This window comes from Rhipicephalus sanguineus, chromosome 10 (genome assembly GCF_013339695.2).
Source record: "Rhipicephalus sanguineus isolate Rsan-2018 chromosome 10, BIME_Rsan_1.4, whole genome shotgun sequence".
Taxonomy (NCBI): domain Eukaryota; kingdom Metazoa; phylum Arthropoda; class Arachnida; order Ixodida; family Ixodidae; genus Rhipicephalus; species Rhipicephalus sanguineus.
Genome location: NC_051185.1, coordinates 131,623,422 through 131,641,713, shown reverse-complemented (window position 1 = coordinate 131,641,713; position 18,292 = coordinate 131,623,422). Strand labels below are relative to the sequence as shown.

The window sequence follows — 18,292 nt, the reverse complement described above, 5'->3', positions numbered from 1 at the left end:
GCGATAACACTTCGGCGTTTAAATGTTCCCTGCGTCTATGCCACAATGAGCCGCAAAATGTCTTTCGTCTTTTCAGCAAAGGCAGAGACCGGTTGATCAGTGATTACAACTTCCGCGCAATTGCGGCGATCCTTTCACGGATAAGCATCAAAAGAGAGCGAAGGCGATGTGGCGGCCGGCGATGAACGCGCCATTATGACTTATCGCCGAACACCTTATCACAGTCATCTGCAACTATCTGCGTGGCTGCATGTGTGGCGTAGATTGACGGTGGTACAAGCAGTACAAGCACACGATGCCGGCGTTCGCAAGTTCGCTGCCACCGTGCCGTGCGAGATAAAGTGCACATTGCTTCGTGGAAACGAAAGTAGCTCGCTGATGTTGAGCGGTACGAGCCCACGAGAAACATCGATGCACTTACAGCGAGCATATACTGCGCGTTTTATTAGGTGATAACCCAAGCGCGCCGGGCCTAGTCGTGCAGGACCATCAAGCATCGCGGAGACATATAGAGTGCGCGTTGCTTGCAAAATGCTTCTTCGCCATGTTGAACGAACAGGCTACCTGCCGCACCCGTGCGCGGTCCGAAGTGAAGCAGGCACGAAGAACGCACAAATGCACGCAATATGTACAGCAAGCGGCCCGACAGTGATGTTGTGAGCCGTGTAGGCGACGCGCTGCACACCACTAGCCAGGGATGGTCGGCTACACGTGGCGGTACCACGGTTCAGTGAAACGATGTCTGTTCATTGCAAAGGCGGTTTAATACACTCATGCATGCAGCGGGGGTCGCTTCACAAAGCGAAAAGGCTTAACTTGTCACTGGAGGGGGGTTAGCACTTTTCAATAAAAATTCGCAGAAAAAAAAAACTGCTTGGTCGCTACATGTGCGTTTTTGAGGGAGAGTTCCTTTACAACGAACTACTGATATAACTACCATTTTTCGCGGCACTTTCGAGTTTGTTATAAACGGGTTTGACTGTAGCTCGCAAAGTCGTAGGAGGCCATTTGAAATGTTCATTGCATTGTCGCAAAAGTGAATACTCAACGCTGTAAGCACAAGTGACATAGCCCTGACATTAGGCTTGCATAGGGTCCTTTTCCAAAGCTGTTTTAAGACCCGTCGTGGCTTTGTGGTAGTATACTTGACTGCTAGGCGGAATGCCTGGGATCGATTCTGGCTCACATCCCGATTTTTGTTTTTTGCATCCGTCAACACTTTTTGCTCACCGACAATGCCACTGGAGTCAAATTTTCTAACCAGGAGACGATCGGCGCCACGCGGCCATACCGCGTTTCAATGAAACTGTATCAGTTTTCGCTTAATAGCCAATTGTGGCAAGGACGCATACACATGTATTCCGGACAGCCGATACTGTCCATTTCGCCACTATGTAAGTCGCGGCGTATCCCTGACCCTTTAATACAGTAAAAGCTCGTTAATTCGGATTTCACGGGACCGGAAAAACTGTCCGAATTAATCGAATGCTGAATTAACAAATGAACAGGAAAAACAACGTTAAAATCAAGTTGGGAAAGCATATCTTTATTTGCTGAAGTATTTTGTAATGGTCGTCTGCGTTTTCGCGCAGATTCCGGCTGACATTAAAATTTTTCTTAACTATTCCAAATGGCCAACAGCACGCAAACTGTTGGAAGTGCTCAGGCAAACGTCCTCTAATATCAAAAGCACCACCGAAACTTCCCGTGAGGTGCGATGAGGTCGCGAGATCATTAATAATTTCTTGATAAGGCAGGAGACCAGTCGTGGCAACACAATCATCAATCGCGGTGTAGTCCTGAAGGGTCATATCTGTGGGAAGGACAGCATCGAAGGTCGGGCAGTCATCGTCGGTGGACTCGGCTGACACCTCGTCGATGCCATCGTCAGCTAGTGCCGCATGCTCGGACCTCACATGTAAACACGGTCACAGCGGGAAAAAAAAAAGAGAACTCCGCAAGAAGAGACGGTGCCAACACAACACAAGGGAAAATGGCGTCGGAGGCGCAGTGGAGCGAAGAAAGAAGACGCCGACATTCGGTGACGCTGCGATCACCCCCACTAGTTGATGACGATGGCGATGTCACTCAGGTTTCGGTTTCGCTCCAGTGGTGCCAGCGCTGCTTTACCACACTTTTGTGTAGCGGCAGCCGTTAGCATTTGTCCGAATTAAGCGGTGCGGAGCCCAATTCTGACGAATTAACGAAACTTTGGTCCCATAGATTAACATGCACTTTGGCAGGGACCAATAGAGCCGTCCAAATTATCCGAATTTCCGAATTAACGGGTGTCGAATTAACGAGCTTTTACTGTAATTTCAAAATGCTCCTTGGTGTCACCACTGCGCGCTATCGGACAGTCGTGCGTAAAAGCCAGAATCTATTCTGCACTTTGACAAAAAGAAAGAAAAAACTTTGTGGTGGGTACTTTAGGCAATATTTGCTGTGGCACTGAATTTATTTCTTTGTCGGTGGCAATGGCGCACGTCAGGATATGCAAATTCGTACGGTGGTTAATGCATGCTACCGTTAAGTGCATAGTTACACCGCGTTTCTGGCAGGTACGTATTAAAGAGGTTTCACTGTACATGATATAAACAGCGGCGAATTGATGCTGGTTCTGACGAGTTAGAAATGGGAATCGCATAGTGGCACATGGAGAACCTGCTCTCATCATGTCCTGTGACAGAGAGGAAGCGCTTATCGTGAGGCTCAGACGGGCAGGTGATCGCACGAGACCAAGTTGAATGTGTTGCGCAATCCTGTACTGTGTCGGTAATTCTGTGACAGCAAAGGAAAGCGCAGTGCCGTCGATTCATGCCCTGCATGCGGAGACACAATGGTTGCGTGGGTGAGTGTGTTCCCGATGTGGCTGCGCTCCTTTGCCCGCCTCTACATGCATCCACTGGTTCTTGCTGACTGTATCGAGGTGTGTGCGTCTAACGTAACTGTTTGAGAAATTATGCAGGATAATGTCGTGCTCAAACTCAAAGTTAATATAATAGCCTTCTATGGCAGACGTGTAATTTGTATAGTACTGCATCCCTGTGAAGACTGTACAAAACAAGGTGCAACTGCGCTGCTTTGCACAGAGGTCACAATGCCAAATGATGAGCATGTGGCATGATAATAGCAATAACCGCCATCGCTGCAAGGGTAAGTTCGGGGTGCCGCCATTAAGCGGGAAGAAAAAAAAAAAGACTAATTTTGATGACAGAATTCAGTGGTGAAACCATTATGCAAGTATCGTAGTTTATAGATAAATGGTACTGCTTCACACCCGACTTTCCATACTGAATCGTGCAGCTCTGTGCCACAGTTGGGAAGTACACGTTTGCTAAGAAAGAGTCGACACTGCACCGCAAGAGGAGTAGGTGAAGCCTATTCTGTAAGGATCAAGAAAAGGGTGATTCATGTATCCCTCGGTAACCCTGTAGAGAAGCTTTAAATGATTGCTGCTGATGTCCTGTTTGTGATAGCATCCGCCACTCTCACCTTTGGTAAAGCTTTTTCAAAATGGCAAAATCGGCTAGTTCATGCGTATGCTTTTCCATGTGTCGAACCTTTCTTGCTTGGATTTGCATATGTCATCTTAAAAACTGCCCAAAGCAACACAAAGACAAAGGAAGACCAAACTGGACGGGCACCAACTCGCAACTAAGAATTTTATTAAAAAGAAGACACACTTTTGTACAAAATCATATCACGTGCATTTCGAAACAGCACTCCACGTTGCTGAATAAATTTAGTTGGACATTGGCGCTCTTTCTGTCCTTTCTTTAGTAGTTTAACCTTTGTGCCTCACACCTTTATTATTTATGTTCCAGGCTGGAACGACACCCTACCAAATTGCATAGGCCTGTGTCCTATGTTGGTACTATTCCAAAAAACTGTGCACAAGTGCAACAAGTCTGTAGAAGGGAATACTTGCGTGTAACACTGGTGCAAAGTGTTCATCCTATTTTGGACTACAAGTGGGCACCGTCCAACTCTGGAAGCACATTTTTTAAAAGCTACAGTGAAAAAATGTTGCCTATTGAGTTCATTCAGGGCCAATGAAGGTAGCACAACACCTACACAGATAGAGGAAAGAACACGTCCAGAACTAGTGCTTTTTCGCAACAAATGTTTCATTGAAAGGTTTTCTTTCAATAAAGTTGCATAGAAACATATATTGAAGTGCCTTTAACCCTTTGTATCCCAGCGTCCACATATGTGGACAAAACATATCAGTGAAGTGGGATCAGGCTAGCCAACGCATTGCCTTAAAAATCGATTTGAAATGTTGGCATTACTTCAGAATTTCATAAAAACATCTATATGTGGCCACTTGTGTGCACAAACAACGGTAAGTGCGCACAGAACAATGGCGTTCTTCACAAGTCGCCTGTAGAGGTGTATGCCTACATATTTTTTATAGGTTCACTCTAAATTCGTAAGAGCTTTTGTATTATTGAGATTTATTCGAGAAAAGGAAGGATTTATCTTGTCTTTGTGTGAATTTTGTTGCACTGTGAGCGACCAAAGTTTTGCAAGTTGAGTTTTCGCTGCGGCGTCCACGTTTGTGGACACCAGGCATACCGAGTTCGTGTAAAAAGCTGATAGATCGACGCATGGTAGTAAGACCCGCTTCGTTGCCATGCGGCTCTACCCAAAACATTATCACTGATATAGCTAAACACGCCTTGTAGAAGTTATTTAGAATTTATTTGCTTTATTCTGGACGTGGATTAAGTGATGAAGACATACATGCCATAATTTTCGAGCTGACTAGCAGAAGCGAATGATCCGATTTGGAGGGCACCAGTAATTAGGACGTTGAAGTAGAGCCATCAACAAGCAAATGCCTTATGAAAAATGCTACTGCTGATGATGAAAGCATTCAGTTTGAACGTAACCATGAACGCACTGGTAATGATGATCAACCACGACAAAGATGATGACGAAAACGTTGAAGTAGAGCGGTGGGCAAGCAGATGGGCCTTGAATGGTGATAATGATGGTGATGATGAAGGCGTTGAATCAGAGCCGTTAGCCATCGGCCACGTGACCCCTTATGATGATGGCGATGATAATAATAATAATAATAATAATAATAATAATAATAATAATAATAATAATAATAATAATAATAATAATAATGATGATGATGATAATGATGATTAACGCGTTGAACTGATGATGGCGTTGATTATGGTAAGTAGTGATGATGATAGTGATTATTGTGTTGGAACAGAGCCGTCGGCAAGCAAAGTTCCCATGTACGATGAAGAAGGATGATGGACCCAGTGTAACTGGTGTTCCCAGCGTCCACATATGTGGACACTTGTTTTCTTGTAGAACTAAAGCTAAAACTTCCCATGTTTTGGTTTATTATCACTTTCGTATGTATTGTAATTGCATATACGCAAAAAAATATTTACTTGCGCAGCTGGATTGGCCATGGGATACAAAGGGTTAATGAAACTTTGGTTGTGCACATTCTGTAAGTGGCACCACCTTCATCACAAAGTGGAGGCACACCAATGTGCCCCGATGCCTTAAAGGGCCCGTAAACAGGCTGCGGCTTTTTTTTTACACCGGCCAAACAAGCTCGCTAATCCGTACAGTAGACCGCGGCGATCACGTTTTCCGAATATTACAGCGCTGCGCGCCGCGCAGACCCTTCATTTCGAAAAACAATTCCCGCGCTTCTTTCCTACGCCTGACCAATCCTCCTCGTACGCGCAGTGACGTCAACTCGGCGATCGCCGAGTTGACGTAGCACTGAGCTCGTCGATTGGTCTAAACCAGGTCTCAACAAACAATTGTCAAGTAACGTCAGTTCCTGTTCCCACCCACCGCTACGAAACTGCGCCTTGTTTTTTGGCCCTGCGGTGATGCGGTTTCGGCCACACAGTTGTCGCGCGTGTATTCCTCGCACTGCATAGCACCTGCACGCACTTCGCCCTTCGCCTTCGACATGAGGCGAAGCGTTGTTCAGTTGCCGGCTGCAAATCGAGCAGGGAGAGGGAATCTCCGGTAGCTCGGACGGGTCGCGCTTGCTCGCGCGGCAAGCGGGGTTCTCCAGGCTTTTCTCTCGCGCCCCTTCGGCGTCTCGGAAAGCAAGCACGCATTCCTGCTGCATTGTGAACTGTCACAAAGGTTTAAAAATAGTGAAAAGCCGAAAACTGCCCGTCAAGTTACGGAGCACGTGCGACAATATAAACAATAAACAACCAGGAGCCGCAGCAAGCGGAAGTGCATTGCGACTGATCGAGCTCGCCCATGACGTCAATTGTTGACGTCGTGTCACGTTGCCGAAGTGGGCGGAGTCACGACGACAGGCTACGCCTTTTCCTCCATGTGGCGGAGAAGGGTGGTGAGCCCGCGCGAAAATTTGAAACCAGCTGAAACGGATGTTCTAACCCCTGTAACTTCCTTATTATAGCACGTACTCGCAAAATTCTTGCGGCAGCATGTTCACATAGCAAAAGTGCGCATATTTCCTTTCATTACAATTTTTGGACATCGGGGTTGTTTACTGGCCCTTTAAAGAATGCTCAACTGCTCACCAACCTGGTGCTCATTGGACGAGCCATCTGTGACCGGCGGCGGTGGCGGCCTGTCGTCGAAAGAAGGCCCACTGCTGGTCACATCCTCTTCGTGGACAGCAGCGACCTCCTCTTTCACTTCAGCTTCCACCTGGCTGCTGCTACTGCGGCGGCTACGTCGTTTGCGCTCCATCCTGCACAGCGAAAGCACTCTGAGAATCACAAGGGGCTCTTTCATTCCTTTCCTGCTAATGCAAGAAGCCTTTACATATAAGCAAAGCTGAACATTTGTGAATGAATATTTCACGACTGTCTGCCCACGCCACCACTAAGCAAAGCCAGACTACACATCCAATCAAGACCTGTTCACACATATCTATTTTATTTAGAAGATACTGCAGTCAAAAAAGTTGGAGTCATTCTCCTATGTGAAGGTGAATGACCAGCAGAGCTGACTAGTGCAATATCAATCTGCTTTCATCGTCATATTTCATAAGTGTGCTGCTCCTCAAGAGTACTCGTCAGGAACGGTCACCCAACACTTGCCATGCACGACCACGCCAAAGCAGTGCCCTTCTACACCCGTCACCTCGGTTCTCTTCTCCTCCTACTTTTTCTACGTTGTCTGTCCGACTTGGTAGCAGCATGAACACGGCCCTCTCACCACCCCTCTTTCTCCAGTGCCCTGGTGTGCCTCCAATTCTGTGGTCAAAATGGCGTCTTGCCGGTGTACGTTGATGCGGTGGCCTCGGATGCCATACTGGAGCAGAAGAAAGCACTCCTCCGCAACACTCTCGGAGTGGAAGGCCTCGATGTATACTGCAAGGCTGCTGACGAGCTGACACAGCTTGATGCTGACCTGGGGAGTGGCCCAGCATTGAATGCGTACCAGCAAGCCCTAGCACTCCTGGACACACACATGCTTCGCACCAAAAGAAGACGCCATCTGCACCCACGCCATGTTCACACAAATGCAGCCCGAGCCAGAAGAATCAGCAGTTCAGTTCACTCAGAAAACTCGGAGATTGGCAGACAAATGCAATTTCAATACTTACAGGGCTGGAATCCCCACAATTAACGTGGGCTTTCTTCAAGACAATACCTTCACTCTGAAAAAAGCCCACGAGTACACAATACAAGTGAGTTGAGCGCGCCCTCGAACAATTCGGCCACCTGCAAGTCGACGCTGTGATGCAGCTCCCTGCGTCCCACGATGACCAACCCGACGCTTGCCATCCTTGATCTTTTTCCACTTGACCGGCATCCTGTCTGAGTGTGTGCATCCGCTGTGGCTCGCCTCTCCACTAGGCAAACATTCCAGGCTGCCCTGCGCAAAGCCCCACTTGCGCCAGCTGTGGCAAGAAAGGACAACTTTTTAAAATGTGCCGTTCAGCGGGCAATACAATGACCACTGTACAACACGAACGTCAAGTGCGGACAATCACAAATGCTGTTACCATACGCGATGTGGATGGAGCTGTCAATGCTGTTCGACTTCTGTGCGTCTCCACCTGCCTCAATGGAGTGCTTATCCATATGCTGGTCGACACTGGAGCTGTCGTGTCCCTGCTGAATATTTGTGACTTCGAGAAATAATTTCCTCGAGTTGAGATGCTGAAGTCTCACCTGGTCATCCAGAATTATTCAGAGCAGGTGAAAAGCAACTCTGCTTTTTTCCATGCAACCACACAGTGCCAAGGCAAAACTTTTATGTTACAAAAAGACTCTCTTCTGGTCTTGGATGCAATTCAAGCATTGTGATCTTCAACGAGACACTTTACTGTGCTCACGCTGCAGCCGCTAAACCATCTTCGAACGTACCGTTCAGATATCCATCCACATACGACCTTAGTCGGGTTAGAACTCAGTACATCAACGTGGTCGTCAACCGGACACTCCACCAGTGTCCACCAAGTTGTGTCGGTGCCCATTCCAGTTTCCACAGGAGGTGACCGATTAACTTATTCAGCTGGAGGGTACTGGGGTCTGCAAAAGGCTGAGCCATTCGGATTGCAACACTCATATGTGCCAGGTGAAAACGTGCTGTACCATTTTTCCTTGCACTAATGGTGAATTCCATTGGCGGATTCGGAGTGGCCAACGAACTCTACGCCGGAGCACTCCGCTGCAACAGAGAGCAACCGAAGGAAATCTGCCAATGGAACACAAGCACCCTCGCCAGAGCAAACAGTAGGGGATGCTAGAGCACATCTGTTTCGCAAGTGCCCAGCATTCCTCGCAGTTCGCGCAGTTTTCGCCAATTTTCGCCTTCACAGGCGCGAGCGGAGAGGACAGGCGCGATCGGACAGTACATCATATCGCGCACACGGTGCACCACGCTCTGCACATGCGCGTGGAGCTTGCAACTGCCGGTTGAATCCGCCGCTTTTTGCCAAGTACAGAGAGTTGCTCCGTGGAGTGAATCTGGCGCAGGAGCTGCTCCAGATCTGTCAATGAAACATACAGTGAGCACTCTCAATCCGCGAATGGAACAGACTTGCTCCGAATGAAGCAGAAAAACTGCTACTGGAAGTGCTCCGAATCTGCCCATGGAATTCACCATAATTCTACAATGCAGCAATTACCGTTTTGTAAGCAAGCTTATAGTGCTTGTGCCACAGCAAACAGTGTTTTATAACCAACTGTATTAGTACAGGTTCGTGCATAAAAATATGAAATTGAAGTCTGAAGACGGCACTCAATACTGCAATCAATTTACTGAACTGTCCCAGGTTGACTCAAGTACCCTTGGCTTTAGTGGTGTAAGCATGTCGAATAATTCTAAGGTCCATGCAAATCGCATGAAAAATTTAGCTGTGAAATTCCTGTTCCGGCACCAGTTCAATGTCCGACTGTGGTGCACAGCCAAAATGCAGTTTCTTTTTCGTCCAATGAGCACATAAGTGAACCACAGGGCCCCATGCAAGCACCTTACGAATGAATGATTGTTGTACTCAGTCGCATTCATCCTCTTCAATTGGGGATATTCAAAATGTGCAGCGCCATCAGTCGACAATCCCGCAAGCTCGAACTGCCATGTTTTTCTGGGCGTGAAAACAAAAACAGTCACATATTGCAGCCTTTCAGATTTTTTTTTTAGCTGCTGGTTTTTTTGTCTTCGCTCTGCGATGACTTCCCAATGCTTTGTGTGCTGTTCATGCAACAAAGGAGCCCTGACAATGCCCGCACCAAGGTACCACTGATTTTAATCGAATGTATTGGCTACCTGAACAAAAAGAAAAGTACGAACGTGAATTTGTTTTGTCAACAATATCAGCACTGCGCTCTGGTTTGGAAATGACCCGCGCTCAAAAGCGCTCTTAAACCTCACTTCTTATTTCCCCGTGCAATTTAGTTCGTCGCCTGCTTTATAAGCTAGAGTTGCCAAAGAGAACTTCAATATACACATTTTTTAACAGACAGACGTCGCACATGCATGAGAGAGCATGATTAATTATTATCTGCTTGTCGGTGTTGCAGATCAACGAAAGAAACTTATGAATATTAACTTGTGTACGGCACCGTCAATGGCTTTGCTGAGAAGCGCATGTTTTAAAATCAGTGTCACAGACGCTGCGTGCATCCACGGAATATCAGTGCCACCAAACGAGACTCGATCAGAGCAAAGGCCCCAACAGGCATCTCTACGCAATCTTCACAAGGCAGTGTGTGCTAGAGTACATAGTCTGCATGCCATGTCTGCCCTTCACTTTACACCCCACTTATCCCTCCCCTTTAATTTTTCTTTTGTTTTCTCTAGTCAGCGTGCGCTGCCAACCGTTGGAGCTAGTGTTGTAGTTGTCGAAGCGACCCCCCCTTCTGAGAAGCGTTAATTAATTGCAACACCCCGGAGCGAAAAGAAGGAAGAGGGGCAACTTGGGGGGACACGTTTTCGGGGTTGCAAATGCAGCGACTCGCAATAGGCCTCCCACGCTCAAGTTTGCGCAGCGCCATCTGCCACCCCAGCGGAGAGAGTGGTAATCTCCGGTAGCTCGCACGGGCCGCGCTTCCTAGCTTTTCCCATTACGCGCGCAAGTGGGATTCTCCACGCTTTTCTCGCTATGGCTGTCCCCCTTCGTCGCCTTGGAAAGCAAGCATGCATCCCTGCTGCATTGTGAACTGCCACAAAGGTTTAAAAATACCGCAGAGCTGAAAACTGCCCGTCAAGTTCTACCGTTTCCAATCAAAGCAATGCGAGGAGCAGAGTCGTCAAGAGTGGATTAGGGCAGTTCGCCAAACTAAGCTATGGGTGCACGTTAAAGAACCCCTGGTGGCCGAAATTAATCTGAGGTCGCCCAACACGGCGTGCCTCATAATAATATCGTGGTTTTGGCTAGTAAAATATTATAGCCTTGCATGCGCATGAGCCGCGGGCAATATACAGCTTCCACTTTAGAAACGAGGTGAAAAAAAAACCAAGGCAGCAATAAAATTTTTTATGGCTTTGTGAAATCAGATGCAGTTATCAAGGGGACAAATCTCGGCGTAATCATAAACATGCACGATCCCAGTGGATATTGCACAGTATGATGCTGACCAAGCAAGCTGTCGAAACAACTAAAGCGACATTCGAATCAGCGAACACGGTACATGATCAGGCAACGATATTATCCGAAATGAAATGCGCCGCTGCAATAAATATGCATAGTCGAAGCGGGCATGAAACATTTTTTTTTCACGCCGCATCATTATGCTGTCAATGGGAGCTATAAAGAAATCCAAGGTGGCATTAAACTTACGATCAGACATTGTTTTTATCCGATGCAAACCTCGGCAAAAGTGAAACGCCATTCAAACTAAACATTGCGCATTGCATTGCTGCCAAAGACTCAACAGGGCAGACGTAAATTTATGCTCTTCACACTGAGCTCATAATAAGTTTAAAGCCACACGACAAACTTGGCATCCAAGCAATCGAAAGTCGAGCGCTGGACAAACGCACGCAAAAGCATGATGGTTTTTTGCTGAAAACTCTAAGCAGAGAGGACTGCCTCAACGAATGTGCGTTTTACTGATGACATAACTACAGAGCCAGCGCAGTCCCAGCGACATGCAAGTAGCGCTCATACAAACAGCATCGTCCCTGATGACCTGCTCCGTTCCGCAAAAGTCCGCCGCTCATAAATCTCACCGCTCTCCTCTGGTGAAATTACCACCGTGAGAATGTTTTATCGATCTCAGAGTCTTTTTAAACGTTCAGAGCAAGCGACACGCAAGGCTGCACGTGAACGGCAAGCAGATAGCAGCACGCGAAGGTGTGGGGAAAACGCAGTCAAAAGGCGGGTGCGGGGAGACAAGCGACCAGTTTTCGCCAGATAGGCAGCGAAACGTGCCGCAGCGCCCTCTGGCTGAGCTTGGGAGGCCTATTCAGAGGAAATGACGAGTCGTCTAGATGACGAAAAATACAGGCGGAGCGGAGAGTGTCCTTGATACCGTCATTTTTTACGACCAACATGCCAACCCCATGAAAGAAAACGGTGAAAGCAAGAGGGACCATCACCCAACACAGGGAAAGCGTTATCTCCTTCTGTTTGTCAAGTCCCTTGTACGTGTGGGGTGCACAAATAAACTCTGCTGACTCTGTGTTTCTGTGTCTCTATGTTCTTTTGCACTTCCCTCTGTAGTAGGGCATTGTAAATAGAGAACGAATAAACCAGTCTTTGTGATGCATTGAAACAGAGCGGACATGTTGATTCTGTTTTGTCCAACCAAGAAAGCTTGCCTCCTGCTTTTCCACCACACATAGCTAGAGTTACGGAGCCCATAAAATGGATGGAGCTGTTTGGTAGATCATTGCACACATCTTTTCGCTGATCGCAGGCCATCGTATGCCGTTTGCAATAGCGCACAGTAATGCAACGCCACCGTGGGGTGCGGAAGCACAGCGCAATATTTTTAAAAGATGTTAATCTTCATCTTGTAATATACTGACGGTGTTTATTGCTGACGGCAACGCTGTGTATTCGCGATAAAAAAGTATATTATGTATCTTGAAACACGTACTAACTTTTGGAAGTTTGGTCTTCCTTTGTCTTTGCGTTGCTATTGGTGGGCTTGGTGGCTGTGCCACGAAACAGTCGACTAAGCCACTTCTTTTCAACATGCAGGTGTTCGCTTTTGCTTTCATCTGTGCTGCCCTGCCCGCTACCATTTCGACCGTCCCGCACGTACCTTCATCTTGCGTGGATCAACGCACTGGCTACGCACCGGTTGTCCTTCGTCAAGCGATGCCAGCCACACCCCAGCTTCCATTGGTGACACCCGGCGCGAGCCTGACCACCACTGCCTCATGGGAGCTGCCTACGTCACCTACTTCAACCACCGGATCGGCTTTAAAAGAGCAACACCCTTGCGCGCCCACCTGTGGGCTCGGTGGCTGTGCCACGAAACAGTCGACTAAGCCACTTCTTTTCAACATGCAGGTTAGTCATTCGTACAGCCTTTTTGCAAAAAAATCAAGTGACTACTTTTTGGTACTGCTACCGAGCCCCCAGTGTTTGCTTTCGATTGCCGTAGAGTGTGTTCGTGTCTCGCGCCTCTTGTTACTGCTCTCGGGTGACGTTGAAAGTAACCCTGGTCCCAATCTTAACACTATCCTAACCGAATTGCAGAAGTTATCTGCCGGACAATCTCAATTAATGACCGAGATAAAAGCTCTGAAAAGCGAGCTGGTCGAGACTAACAGCACAATATCTGAGCTTACCAAAAGGATGAACTCTGTCGAGAACCATTGCCAAAACATAGAAACCCTGCAGCGACAGGTCGAATCAGTTGAAGCAAACGCTTCTGAGACGATGCGAGCTATCTCTCATATAGAATCGCAATCGACGACGCTGAAAACCGAGCCCGCAGAAATAACTTAATTTTCTTCGGGATTTCCGACCCAGGTCCATCTGAATCTGCCGCTCTAGTAGAAGAAAAAGTCATTCGGTTCTGCGCAGATCACTTGGACATAACCCTGAACCTGGAGCATATTGAGCGTGCGCATCGTCTCGGCCGCCACTGCAATGGTCGCAACCGCCCCATAATAATGAAATTTTCGTTGTTTAAGATCAAAGAAAAAGTCTTGTCCAATGGCCGCAAACTAAAAGGCACAAACTATAGAATTGGCGAAGATTTTTCTCGCCCTGTGCAAAACGCGCATAAACATCTGATTGCATTTGCAAAGAGCAAATCGGTCCCTTTTTTACTGCGCTACAAAATGTTGTTCATAGGTTCAAGAAAGTACTTCTACGACGAAAATACAAGATGCGTAATAGAATCCAAATAGCAATCCCTACGTCGGGGTCAAACAACCCGACGTCGGACAACGTCGCCTGGCCCTACCACTATTTTTTCAGCAATCTATACTAACATACGCAGTTTCTTACCCAAACGTGACATCATATCTAGCGTTGTCCTCCCATCCGGATGTAGCTTACTAATACTCACCGAAACATGGCTAACAGATGGTATTTCCGATGCGGAGGTTCTTGATGATCTACCCGGCTTCAATGTCTTCCGCAACGACCGCCAGCATTGCTGGGGCGGTGGCGTACTCATCGCTGTTAAGGATACGTTGGCCTGCTCGGTCGTTGCTAACCCAAGTGACCTTGAAACGTTATGGCTGCTCTTTCGCTCAACCCCGCAAGATATCTTACTTGGTGTGTGCTATCGTCCCCCTCGAGCTAATAGTGAATTTACTGATAAACTGAACTGTGTGCTAGACACACTAACAAAAAGATACGCCAACGCGCACATTTTGCTGTTCGGAGACTTTAATTTGCCTCATATTAAATGGAATGACAATCCACCGTCGTCACAATGCCAAGTCGAAAACAATTTTCTTGATGTTTGCGTTAACTATAACTTAACTCAGCTTGTGTCGGAAAACACACGTGTCACGCAGGACTCAGCCACCATTCTAGAGCTCATTTTAACTAACAATCCTTCCAGTTTATCTACAATGACTCAGCTTAAAGAAATTAGTGATCATAAAGTGATTCATGCCGTTTTTGCTTTCGCCTTTCCGAAATGAGAATCGTGGGATAAAACAATATGCTTGTATGACAAAGGTAACTACGACGCGATCAACAACGAGCTTGTCTCCTTCTACCCTATCTTCTGTTCCGAATTCCACAACCGCACACTTCAAGATAATTGGTCGATATTTCATAGCAAACTTACTGAACTTGCTTCTAAACATATTCCTGTTATAACTGTCCGAGCCAATCATCATAAACCATGGTTCACAAAAAAGTTAGGAACCCTAAAAAACAAGAAAAAAAGGCTATTCCACTCCGCAAAACAACACAATTCTCCTGTGATGTGGCGCAAATATTATGAGGCAGAGAAAGACTACCTCGTAGCTGTTAATCGCGGAAAATGCTCCTTCTTCCATGATACCCTACCCAGTGTATTAAATAACAACCCCCAAAAATTCTGGCAAATCTTGCAACCCAAGATACCTGAAACTATCATCCTCACAGATCGTAATGACTTAGTGATCACTGACCAAGAGTGTGCCGATGCGTTTAACGTCGTGTTTTCATCTGTCTTTACTACTGAACCTGCCACTGCCGGTCCGTTACCGCCTGCACATTTACAGTCTGTCATGCCACCCATCGAATTCACCGAACATGGCATAATGCTAATCATAGAAAAACTAAAGTTATCATCAGCATCCGGGGTAGACAGTCTCAATTCTAAACTGTTGAAAAATACAAAACATGTGTGCGCATCTTACTTGAAACTAATCTTCGCTGAAGCGTGGAAACTTGGGCAAGTTGGTAGGTCATAACTGAATATACGAACAGCGCAACTGACAAGGACAGAAGAAGGTAACAACACACAGCGCTGCGTGTTGTTACCTTCTTCTGTCCTTGTCAGTTGCGCTGTTCGTATATTCAATCTTCGCTGAGTCTTTATCATCCTCCAGTATTCCCACCGACTGGAAGAGTGGGCAGGTCGTTCCGATTTACAAATCAGGAAATAAAAATTCACCTCTTAACTACCGGCCAATCTCTCTTACAAGTGTACCCTGCAAGATAATGGAACACGTCATCTACACCCAAATCATGCACTTCCTAGACACCGCTAACTTCTTTCACCCTGCCCAACAGGGCTTTCGCGAAGGCTTATCATGCGAAACGCAACTTGCCATCTTCACCCATGTCTTGCACATTAACCTCGACAGAAACATCCAGGTTGACGCTATTTTTCTCGATTATGCAAAAGCATTTGACAAGTTACCTCATAAACGGCTATTACTAAAAATGTCCCGTTTGAACTTGCCCCCAAACATTCTAAACTGGATTGCTGAATTTCTCTCTAACCGCCATCAGTCAGTGCATGTCAATAATCTTACATCCGCACCCCTCCCCGTAACGTCTGGCGTCGCGCAAGGAAGTGTCCTGGGTCCCCTACTCTTCCTTATTTACATTAACGACCTTCCCCTTCATGTCTCTTCTCATATCCGTCTGTTTGCCGACGACTGTGCCATATATCGCGCAATTAATAACGACTCTGATCACAGTGTCTTGCAGGACGACCTTAACAAAGTACAACACTGGTGTAACGACTGGCTCATGACCCTTAACCCGAATAAATGTAAAGTAATGTGTTTCACTCGCCGCCATCAGCCCTCCTATATGCCCTATAACATCAGCAATACTCCCTTAGAAAAAAGTAGACTCATTTAAGTACCTTGGTGTCACCCTTTCATATGATTTAGATTGGTCTGTTCATGTGTCGCGCATTACTGCCTCAGCTAACCGAACCTTGGGATTCTTAAAACGCCATTTACGTCATGCACCCCCTCACATCAAACTACTAGCATTTAAAACACTTGTACGTCCGAAACTTGAGTACGCATCCCCGATATGGTCCCCCCATCAAGCATATCTCATCAATGCAGTCCAAAAACGTACGGCAAGATTCATTCATTCATCGTACTCTTATCACACAAGCGTATCACTACTGAAGACACGATCTGGCTTAGATTCACTGTCATCCCGGTGCCGCACTGATTCACTAATCCTTTTTCACAAGTTCTATTACAGCTCGCTTCATCAGACACCATACATCTTGGCCCCACCCACACGTCTTTCCCTTCGTACTGGGCATCACTTACAAGTAACCCGTCCACGCAGCCGCACTACTACCTTCTCGGCCTCCTTTTTTTGCCGTTCATCGACTGAGTGGAACGGCCTGCCCCGTCCTATCGTCGATATCACCTGCCCATCATCATTTGCTGAAAAGCTTAAGCACTAATTTATTCTTATGTTTATATGTGGCTACTAGTTATATGCAAATGTGGTTATTGTGTATATTTTATGAATGTATATATCATGTATACTTTTTGTGTATGTTTAATTGTGTATATATTATTATTATGTATATATGTCACCCAATTGTAAACCCACCCCTTATGTAATACCCCCCTTGAGGGGGCCTTTAAGGAAATAAAAGTGAAGTGAAGTGAAGTGAAGTGAAGCTATTATGTACCTTGCGGTCTGACCGAGACACTTGGCGTGGTCGTCACCCGACACACGTGCACTTTTGCAGCACATAGTGCTGTTTACGTTGATGCGTTAAAGACATAATAGCCCTGGTGCCCATGTGTGTTTGTATGAGTTTATTACAAACATAGGCCCGTAAGCAGTACAGAAGCTGTAACACCCTTGCAAACCTTTGGAGCGGCTGCCACTCATTCTTCGTGCCAGCCTTCGTGTGTCATAACTGATACACCCTGCGAATTCACTTGGCATGATCGGCAAAAATTATCTATGTTTCAGAGGGTTTGCTGTATACCGTGACGTTAGTGTTCAGTCTTGAACGTGTAATTTACAACGATTCAAAATAGGACCTGGTGATATGGGCTCTTTACAAAAGTTAAGCGCTGAACTGTAGTGTACACAGTACCTTCAGATATGTGGGCCACCGTTGCGCTAGTTTAGACAATTTCCCTGCAAAACAGTTATCAAAACAATTGAAAAGTGCAGCTAATACATTTGTAGAACCCACCAGAGAGAATTATTGCGCCGCAAATGAAGATGCTTGCAGCCAGACTGCAAGTGCGAGTGCTTGTAGCGCACTGCCTCGCCGTGCGCACTCTGCCAAATGTCTGCTACGCTGTAGCGGTGCAGGCGGCACCGCGACTGAAGAGGGAACGCGAAAGGATGAACCGAGGAGGAATCAGGGCAGAGGAGAAGAGTGTCGCTACTTAATGAAGTTTCGGGGGCTTTAAGAAGAATGGGACGCAAGTGACCTCTGGAAAGAAGTCGCAGAAAGACTCGCCATAATTGCCTTGGCGGCGTTTGAAGATTATGTGCACTACAACAATAAAGTATGCACGTCAGCTGAACTGATGACTGATGACATTGTCAACGCCATTGATCGTGATGAGGGTAACAGCGACAAGGACGCCGATGGCAAAGACGACACTAAGACAGCACCAGCTAGCCAAAGCAAAGAATCGGTATCCAATGCCGACATTATGGAGTCAGTGGTAGTCCAGCCTGTTTAGGATTTGGAGAAATTTTTGGAGCAGGAAAAAGGCTGTCACTGATCCCGCTAAGGGGGAAGGCAATCGCCGGGCGGATTCCAAGAACGGACGTATCGGCCCCCCGAAACGCACCACGAAAGAGCGGACAATTTAGAGTTGGTCCTTTTAGTGCGCCAGCAAACGCCGGTTGTGGTCCAAAGACCGAGTCAGAGCCGAGAGTCGATAATACAAACAAAATATATTTTCAGTTAAGGCAGTACAAACATCACAAACA

The 18,292-nt window shown here is 46.7% G+C and overlaps 1 protein-coding gene across 3 annotated transcripts in view; it reads right to left on the bottom strand.

Moving 5' to 3' along the window:
• LOC119372459 (inactive histone-lysine N-methyltransferase 2E) overlaps nucleotides 1-18,292 on the bottom strand; it is a 533,413-nt gene that overhangs the window by 293,367 nt on the left and 221,754 nt on the right. For all 3 annotated transcript variants that reach the window (XM_049419603.1, XM_049419602.1, XM_049419604.1), the window contains one exon: nucleotides 6,559-6,727. In XM_049419603.1, the coding sequence (XP_049275560.1) occupies nucleotides 6,559-6,727 (169 nt within the window). The remainder of the gene's footprint in view (nucleotides 1-6,558; nucleotides 6,728-18,292) is intronic.